Genomic DNA, 9,673 nt, shown 5'->3' with positions numbered 1-9,673 from the left:
TTAAGCTAACGAAGTGGTTCTTTTTTGTTCCCTCGGGGAGGGGAGAGAGAGAGAGAGAGAGAGAGAGAGAGAGAGAGAGAGAGAGAGAGAGAGAGAGAGAGAGAGAGGGGATGTTATTTATTTTTTTTTTTTTTGTTTTTCTTGGTTTTTGGAGAGGGTTTTTAGACGCACCACAGACACGTTAGAAAGACCGACTGGGAAGAGATTGGCAACTTCTCTCCCATTTGTCTACCCCTTCTCCTTCTCTGCTGCTCTTCTTCTTCTTCTCCTCCTCCTCCTCCTCCTCCTCCTCCTCCTCCTCCTCCTCCTCCTCCTCCTCCTCCTCAGTCAGCCAAGGTTGGTTGTCGTAGGTTGATGGAGGTCCTTCAATGGGTCTTGATGGGCCCTTCAACTCTGGGAACATAGAGGTGAAGGCAGTCAGCCTGAGTGGCGTGATGACTGGCTCTCAACATTAGTGTTCCTACTTGAAATATTTCCTTTTGTGCTGCACACACAGACCTCCATTAGTCACTGCCTACCTTCCTACACGTAACATTCTTTCTCTTCCTTCAACTCGTTTCACATTGTGATGACGGCGGATGGTTCTAGCAGCTTCATGTGTGGGAGGTTTGTTTTGTTCCAGCCCATTGATTTGCAGTTTTTTTTTTTAAATAAACCACTGTATGCACCCCACGCTGTTAATAAAGACCTCCAATGTATACGAATAATAATAATAATAAAAGGCTTACTATTATTATTATTACCTGAGTTCAGTCAATCCTCCTCCTCAGCCAGTTCAGTTTCTTTATGAACCACCACTCTGGTGACAGACATGTCAGGATGCTGCTCTTTGGCCTCCTTAATGGCCTGGGCCAGTGCCTGCAGTACCGAGGGGCGACCACACAGTGGCAGCGCCGAGCACAGCGGGCAGTGGAGGAGGTGGAGGGAGGGAAAATGGTGGAGTTAAATGAAAAATTAAATAAGAAGCATAAAGAAAAATGACAAAGAATGCTGGATTTACGATCGATGTGACTCGTGCTATTTTACTTCTTTGGGTTAACTGAATTTTTAATAATGGGGGGAGGTTGAGAGGGGGGGGGTGTAAACTGGAAGAAGTAAAATACCTTCAGACACATCAAGTGGAAAAATCAATGTAAATCCAGCAAATCAAACAAGACAGGCAACTTAAAGAAACCAGTGGACGAGGGATCATGCATAAAGATCCACAGCTAGAACAGATTTCTGTCTTTGTCAAGTATTTGAGATATTTTGAGGGCGCTGCATGCAACTTCCTGTCGAGTCAAAGCCACCCATAAGAGAGCATCAGCAGAGGGTCGCCCATATTTCAAATATCTGAAATGCCTAACTAGCTTGGCCAGGTTTATGGAATCAGAGCAGTCTGCATGTATATGGACAACGAGACTTTTATATCGTTCACAACCATATTGGGAGAACGGCCTTCCCAATTTTTAAGTTCTCTCCCAATTTCTATGCATAAGTGTCGATGGTTGCAAAACTGGTCTTGCACATGGGCCCATCTACAATAAGAGGACAGAGAGACTAATATTGGTTAATATCAAATTAAAGCTAAAATCTGCACTTTAAGCGCATGGTTATTTTTTGAAATTTAAAACCCAATATGCTTGTGAACAGAACAAATGTCAGCGTCATTGAGTAAATGCACTTGGACTGCACTAACTCAGATGTGATGTATCCTCAGTGTAGCTTTAGCATGTAGCATTCATCACATCTGGGACAAAATGACGAGCAGCAAAATGAGACGGCACGAGGCAAAAAAAAAGAAAAAAAAAAAAAGGTTAAGACGCCATTTTCTGGATGCATGGATGAACAAGTGACGAGATGGAAGAGTGGAATCTGAGTGGGACTAAGGCATGTCTTCATGATTAATAAATCCCATTGTGCATTCAGACTGCGGGCAACAGGATACCAGACGTCTAAGTGTTCACTTAAGAAACCAGAAGGATGTTGCTGGCAGTAGAGCTTCAGCATAACCCTAAAAAAAAGTTTTATAATTCTGAAAACAAAAAGTAAAAAAAAAAAAAAAAGGTGCAGAATTTGGACTTAATGCACTTTTTCTTCTGCAAAACGGTACTTGGAGAGCCTCTCACACCAGCCACATCAAAACCAAGCGTGGCGTCGTCGGTAATCGCCGACCGGGATACTGACCTGGTCGTGGTCAATGTCACAGTCGCCAGTGATGACGATGCGCTTCTCGATCCTCGTCTCCGATAGGCCGCCCTTTAGCGTCTGCAACGAAACAATACCGCAACAATGCTTTGACGCCCGTTACGATGGCACCACTGTGAACTATTGTGAGCCGCCCGGAGCGGATAAGACGGAAATATCACAAAACATGAGAGGAACCGTCAAAAAAAAAAAAGTTCAATGAATGGCGTCTGATGAAAGAGATGTAATGTCATAATGCATCAGGGCACAAGAAGAAAACGGGGTGTGTGTGTGTGTGTGTGTGTGTGTGTGTGTGTGTGTGTGTACCTTGGTAATGTGTGTGGTTGTGGTGGTACACAAAGATTCAGAGGTGATTGTCTGAGCAGTCATCAACACTCCAGGCTCGCCATCTCCATTACCATCCAGCTGATAACAGAGGAGACGATCATTAGCCGTGCATCAGCGTTAGAGTGTCCCCGTCGGATGTTTGATGCTCACAATAAACTTTTCTCCCAAACTAATAAATGATTTCCCTGAGGAGGAAGGAATTACATAAAACGCCGGCATGCATTGTTTCTAGGAAAGAAAACTTTTTTTTTTTGGGACATGCTTTCAAACGGAACACTAATAAGCCTCAAAATAATGACGACGTAAATGTTTCACACAAATACAAGATGAATGCTGACACAATGAACAAAAGGCTCCCCGTGTTTCTCAAGCGAGCACCTGTGCGGCTTCGTATGTGATGGTCTTGGTTTCCGTATGTACGATGGGCACTTCTTTTGTAGCTATCTCGGTTTTCTGGGCCGCAAACGTGTCTGATATAGTCACCATTTCTGTCTTTACCACGGGCGGCTGGGGAGGGACGAGAGAGAGAAGTGAGGGGGGGGGGGGTGAATACAGAGAGGGTTAATTCATTAAACCTGAGACAGTTAAGGAAACAAAGAAACATGTTGGTCTCTAGCTTTGGATTTCAGATTTTTTGTGTGTTAAGAAAAAATCAGAAAATGTGTTAATTATCATCAAAAGTGGTTGACATAGCAGTAGAAGTAGATGAGGAAAACGCAATATTTGCGAGTAAATGCAACAAAATTCAAGCAAAAAAAGAAATAACCAAGCGCTTCCAAACTCATGCAAGTACACATCAACGCAGAATACGACAAGGACTACTTCCAGCGACGGCTACAACAGCAGCACGACTACGAACCCCCCCCCCCCCCCCCCCCCATCTTTGGTGTCAAAACGTGCGACTCAAAAGTACGACACAGCACGAACATGCACGACACGTGAGTCCACGAGACAAGCGGCGCTCAAACCACAGCGGCGGGAAACAAAAAGGCGGCGATTGATATGTAAACGAGCATGCGACGATGACATTCAGGCGGCTGGGTGGCATTTTCTCAAAGTGCTTGGCAATGATGATTTCCACAATGCCGTTACCATGGCGACCGTGACGGGGCCAATTAAAAAAAAACAAAAAAAAAAACGGAAGCATCACTGCCAAACACGTGGAGGACACACACTAATGACACAAAACACAGTAAGCACACACACACACGCACGCACACACGCACGCACGCACGCACACACACACGCACACGCACACACACACACACACACACACACACACACACACACAACACACACACACACACACACACACTGAAATGCAGCATGCAGAGCAAAAAGAGCATCATGCATCCTCCACTTAGGCCCCATTTACTTCACAACACTAATACAGGAGGCAGTAACAGCAACACACCACACTATGTGCAGCAGGAGAGAACTAGGCGTGTTGATGATGGTATGAAGTGTGAGGATAGTGGATGACACAGAAATTAAAATATATATACGAGGATGGTGAAAAACTGTGTAGGGGATGGTAACTTGACACCAAAACACTGGTGGTGATTTCATTTCATCAGTCTGGTTTTAACCTCTTTCATTTTAGGCTTAAAGGAGTTTCCACAGAACAGAACGTGAGTGTGAGGATGTACATGGGGCTTAAATATTCACGCAAGCAGGAGGGAAAACCAGCACTGTGGAAAGCAGGAAGGAGGGAAACAAACATTTGTTTCTACAGTTGGTAGGAGGGATCAAAGCCCGGTGGGAAGCTCCGCAGTCGGCCCAGTGAAGACTTTACCTCAGAGCAACAAATAACCTGTGGCCGGTGTTCTGCTTCGGCCAGAGAGGCTTCTCCGTTCATTTTGAGCTCTTCCTCTGCGATCACGCTCTCCTCCGGCAGGATGTGACCATTCAGGGCTTCGTCGGGCGTCGTCTCTGGATCATCGGCGCTCTCCTTCCTCTCCTCCTCTGCGTTCTTCTCCTCCTCTGGGTCCTCGTTCCTGGACTCCTCTTCCTCCCGACCGGTCGCCTCTACAGATTGAACGACTTCAGCCGGAATGGAAGGAGCGTCTTGAGCCGACACATCCTGCTCCGCCGTCTTAGCCTCCTCTTCCTCCTCTTCCTCCTGCTGCTGCTGCTGCTCTTCCTCCTCTTCCTTCTCCTCTGGTATTTGTGTATGGCAGATGGAGACATTTGGATGGTACTCCGCTTCTTCTTCGCTCTCGCTCTCAGAGGAAATGCTCTCCCGCTTTGCCGCTTTGGCTTCCTCCGCTACCACTACTTCCGCTTCAACTGTCACTTCCTGCTCTAGTGTTTCCTGCTCTGCAGGTGGGCCAGAAGCAGGGAAGCTGGTCGTAACCGTGACAAGTCCGGGTTTGGGTGCTACGGACACCTCTTGGACGACAACGGTTTCTTCAATTTCAACTTCGGTTGTCTATACACACACACACACACACACACACACACACACACACAGATGTACACAAAGTGCACAGACACACGCAATGAGGTGCACACACATACACAGCAAACGCATGGGGACAGAAAAAAACAAAACATAACATGATCATTGAACATAAATAAATGAAAATCAATATAATACACAACAAAAATCTGAAATGAAGATGAAGACGTTCAACTGTGGACAAAGAGGCAGAAAGATGTAAGAGTGAGGAAGAGAAAATGAGGAGCCACAGGATGGACGGCTGCAGTGGGAGCTTTTTTTGGCATTTCAAGCTGCCAGAGGAAAATGGAGGTATGAAGGAAACGGTGGAAGCGTCACGAATGGAAGGCTGCATGGAATAATACAAGAAAGTTAGATCCACCTTCGCCGGTTCTTTGGTATCAGAGATCACGTTATCGGCAGCAGCTGCTTCCGCTTGGGGCTCGCTCTCCTGCGTGACAGAAAAGTTACCGGGACAATCAATCACACACACCAAGCAGCGACGACATCATCATCATCATCATCGGTAGCGCTTAACGTCACCGAGGTGACGCCGAGGCGCTTCGTTACGACGGCGCAGAGGGATGGATGCGCTGTACGGATCCTCCATCCTGTCTTTCATGCACAATCAAGTTGATTTCCCACACAGTATCGCGTTAAATCGCAGCAGGCGGTCAAAGAGACGCGATGAAAGAAGTTTGAAGAGAAGAATAAGAAGATCCATGGAAGATGGATTAAAGAGGATATCCCCCATCAGTGAACACCGGAGCTTATCTTAAAAGATAAAACGATAAAAGGGAGCGTGGTACTGAAGGCAGCAGCTTCTTCATGTGGATCACCACAGAAAACATACCGTAAAACATTTAGTTTGGGCTTTGAAATGTCCCGTGTGCCATTTTAAAAGCTCATGTTAAAAAAAAAAGTCTTTTGTCTTTCTCTTTAGTGAAACAAACTGCTGCTTCAATACCTGCTGCTTTTTAGAGATATGTTCCCCTAAAGGAGCTTTAAAAGAACAGGTTCTATTTAAAAATGACACAAGAGGACGTCCTAACATCCAGCTGTTAGTGGCTTTAGATTACATTTACCATGCCCAGTAATCAGGATGAATGGTCCCCGATGCTAACTATCTACCATTCATCCAGCGTCCACAGCAGGCATTGTGGACAGCTCGCGTCTCTTTAGTGTCGTTTGTGAACACATCTGGCAAGCATCTTTATTTCACTGAGGCATTACAGGAGCTCAGAATTTACTTTCAGCGACTGAACTGAAAAGTAAACCCCATCGACTCCTAAAATGTTCAGTAGCAGCACCTCGGCGGCAGAGGGTGGAGCGGCGGCGCTGCGGACAGCAGCGAGATGTGAAGCGGTAGATGTGGTTATATCGCCATCTAGAGTCGGTTCGGCGACACTGCAGGCGGATGGAGCTGAACAAAAGCCAGCGCCAGAGTGTCTACTGAAAAGCACAGAAGCTATCTCCTCCTCAAGGCTCTACAGCAAAACACAAACACAGAACGCAGAGAGGAAGAGAAAGAGAGAGAGAAAAAAGAGGCAACGTTTGAGAGACGACAGATAGAAAAGAAATCCACAAACACGAAAAAAACAAGTACGCACACAGAGAAAGAGCAGCCAAGCTTTACGTCTGTGTCTTGTAATGATTATATAAACCAGAACAGAATGGAACACATTTGTTTAGATCAGAAAACAGCAGAATATGACACTTGTACAGCTGAAAAGAAATAAAGAATTGAAGCAGTGCAACAGTTTCTACAGAAGAAGAAGAAAGAAAACCCCATAAAGTCCATCGAGTGACGACGAGCTATAAACATCAGGTTATGAAAACCCCACCATGGAGAAAGCATCAAACGAAAACGCCCACTTAAGACCGAGAGAGGAGACGACTTTGAGTTCTACATCAAGGTGCAGAAGCGTGAGACGTGCACTTCTTTCTAATAAAAACCACATTGTTGCAACAAACAGTTTCGTCGCACCGCAATCATCTGCAAAGAGGACATTTCACCTGAAGTGAAATGCCTCGCGCATCTCCTCTGACACAGACACACCCAGACAGACGTACCACTTGCTGTTGCTGTTGAATACGTATCGTTGCGGGAGAGGAGGTGAGGCGGTTCTCCCACTGGTTGGGCTGCGGAGGAGAGGGAGGCGGCGCCTCCATAAAGGAGCGTTTTAGCTGGCTAATGCTAGCTTGGTGTTTCAGAACGTCTTCTTGGGTCTTATCGTGGTCCTGATGAGGGAGTGGAGGGGGGAGGGAAGAAGGGGGAGGGGAGGGGGGGGGGGGGGGGGGGGGGGGGGGTGGAGAGTAAATGAGATGAGTGTGGATAAATGGAGGGATGATGGGATAAGATTTGGGACGTGGGGCAGAGGTGGGAAGGGTAGGAACGTGGGATAGATGAGGGGAGAGGAAAGAAAGAGAAACAGAAAGGAGGAATAAAAAGAAATGAATGACAATAGAGGGACGACAAGTAAAGGCCGGAGTGAAGAGAGGGTTGAAAGGAAAGAGAAATGTAATGGGAGAAGGAATGAGGAAAGGAGAAGGGAGGAAGGGAAGGAGAGAGGGAGGAAGGAGGATAAAAGGAGGGGAAAATTGGGTTCAAAACAGGAACATTAGTCTGTCAATCAGGAGGAAGACAAGATGGACGCCATGCCTCACTGGAGCCTCGTTTAAAGGGGTCTGAAATCTTACATTTGGCTTTTATCCCCCGTGTTTTGTTCACACGTGTGTGTGTGTGTGTGTGTGTGTGTGTGTGTGTGTGTGTGTGTTCATAGGCAGGCTGCAGTGAAACAGGGTCTCTCCATCTTGTTGGAGTTTTGCCTTTAAATCAGGAACAGCAGTGCACAACATGGAGCTGATCGTGTCTCTATCTCCCTCCTTCACTGCTCTCCCATGTGACTGATTCATTATTTAAATCAGTCACTACTGTCCCGCTCTTTTTATCTCCTTATTCCTTCTTATCCTCTGCCATTTTCTTTCCCTCCATTTCAACTGCATCTATTTTAAATTTTTTTTTTTTTTAGAATACAGGATTCAACAATGATCTATTATTTACAGAGGAGACGATCGACATTCTCCTCAGATATCGACTGATTAGACCACAAATGAAAAATAATTTTCCCTCAGCGTATAATACCACACACTATACAGACTACAGATCATCACCATCAGTCCCACGTCGCATAAATGGTTGTTGTTGTTTTAGTAAGTTATCAAATGCATCACTCAACGCTGGCAGCCAATCACCAGAAAACAGGAGGAGAGCTCCTCGTGGGCGTTAGTGAGGCAGAGTTAGTCAGGTTAGAAGCAGCCGCCTGCCAATAATCAGACTCTCTGATCAATCGAGGACCGTCACAACATTTCTCTCTCTTTTTCTTTAAAGCGCACAAAAAAACACAGCATTCAACATGCACAAAGCATGCAACACAGTCACGTCGACGCACCGCTGACCCTTTTCACAAAGCAGCTATTGTGAACACTCGGCCTGGGAAACGTCTTGGAAGAGAAAGTCTCGACTGTACTGTGTGGCAAGATACACATCAAATGCATATTTTTGTGTTTCATAGATTCAGCACTGAACACATCTTAGTTCCCTTGTGGTGCAATCGGGATGGGGGTTCTTCAGGGAGCAGTAGTTCCATGGATCCCCTCCAGTGAACGTACCTGATCTGATCTGTAGCTGATCTAGTAGCTGTAGCAGAACTTCTAAAATCGGGCCATTAAAACCAAAACAATGAGCTAAAAGATGCTAAAACGCTTCGTAGCGCTCATGGGAAGTGTAGAATAACTCTGTGGGTTTGTCGCTGATTTCAAAATAACACAATCCTTTAATTAACTGATGATAAAACATTTGTTATAAATAGAATTTATGGCAACATTCGGAGTCTGTTTTTTTTTTAAGCTCATGTTCAAAATGGCTGCGATGTGAAACGGGACAATTAGCACTGAAACCATTTGGCACCAAAACATTTTCATATTATATTAAAAATAAAGGAAACAGCTGGAGTCAAGCGTGAACTTCGATATATACAATCATCCACACGCAGGCATGCAACAGAGCCTGAGAGTGCGAGAGGGCAGCAGTCCTGTACAGTGTAGTACAGTTCAGAGGGAGTTGTAGTTCTGATGGCGTCAGAGTACACAGAAACATGTAGTTCTCATATTCGGCCATCAGACGACGCCAGTACCAACCTCCAACATTAAATTACTGTGCCTCACATAAATATTGTCCCCATGCACTCTCATTGGACTCTGGAAGGCAGACACACAGTGAAAAATGAAATGGAGAAAATCAATTAATGTACTTTGTTTTGCCTCTACAAAATAAAAGTCCAATTTGGAACAATCAATGAATAAATAATTGAGAGTGTAAACAAAGAAATTAAAAAAAATTGAGGCGGTGACACGGCCAAAATATCTCAAACTGTGATGAAGGCTGGAAGATGGGTACAAGCACAAATTAACAACATTTTGGTTTCATTCATTGAATGCTATGATGCTAGTACTTATACCCATGTTGACACATAAAAAGAAACTCCAAAGCAATACCAACAGACATGTACAAAAACCCCAAAACCCCAAAACAAGAATGAAACACGGACATGAACCAGAAACCAAACTGAAACTGAGAAACCATAAGCCACAGCAGAGCAACCGAAAAAGTGAGGCTTTTGGGTGAAAGTGCCCGTTCAGGATCAGTTTTTACACTCA

The 9,673-nt window shown here is 45.2% G+C and overlaps 1 protein-coding gene across 11 annotated transcripts in view; it reads right to left on the bottom strand.

The window, feature by feature from the left end:
- Positions 1-319: 319 nt before the first annotated feature.
- Positions 320-9,673, bottom strand: part of epb41l2 (erythrocyte membrane protein band 4.1 like 2) — a 41,493-nt gene continuing 32,139 nt past the window's right edge. For 5 of the 11 annotated variants that reach the window (XM_068708898.1, XM_068708901.1, XM_068708902.1 and 2 more), the window contains 9 exons: positions 7,028-7,195; positions 6,265-6,441; positions 5,337-5,405; positions 4,310-4,945; positions 2,893-3,021; positions 2,494-2,592; positions 2,167-2,247; positions 744-858; positions 320-393 (listed from right to left, as the gene is read on the bottom strand). In XM_068708898.1, the coding sequence (XP_068564999.1) occupies positions 754-858; positions 2,167-2,247; positions 2,494-2,592; positions 2,893-3,021; positions 4,310-4,945; positions 5,337-5,405; positions 6,265-6,441; positions 7,028-7,195 (1,464 nt within the window). In that variant the 3' untranslated portion in view covers positions 320-393; positions 744-753. Of the gene's footprint in view, positions 394-743; positions 859-2,166; positions 2,248-2,493; positions 2,593-2,892; positions 3,022-4,309; positions 4,946-5,336; positions 5,406-6,264; positions 6,442-7,027; positions 7,196-9,154; positions 9,215-9,673 lie in introns of all 11 variants that reach the window. The other 6 variants (XM_068708900.1, XM_068708909.1, XM_068708906.1 and 3 more) reach the window with 6 other exon arrangements.

The sequence above is a fragment of the Cebidichthys violaceus genome, unplaced genomic scaffold (assembly GCF_023349555.1).
Source record: "Cebidichthys violaceus isolate CVI_PGR_0920_01 unplaced genomic scaffold, fCebVio1.0.p SCAF_14, whole genome shotgun sequence".
In the NCBI taxonomy this organism is placed as follows: Eukaryota; Metazoa; Chordata; class Actinopteri; order Perciformes; family Stichaeidae; genus Cebidichthys; species Cebidichthys violaceus.
This window is presented reverse-complemented; position numbering and strand designations above follow the sequence as displayed.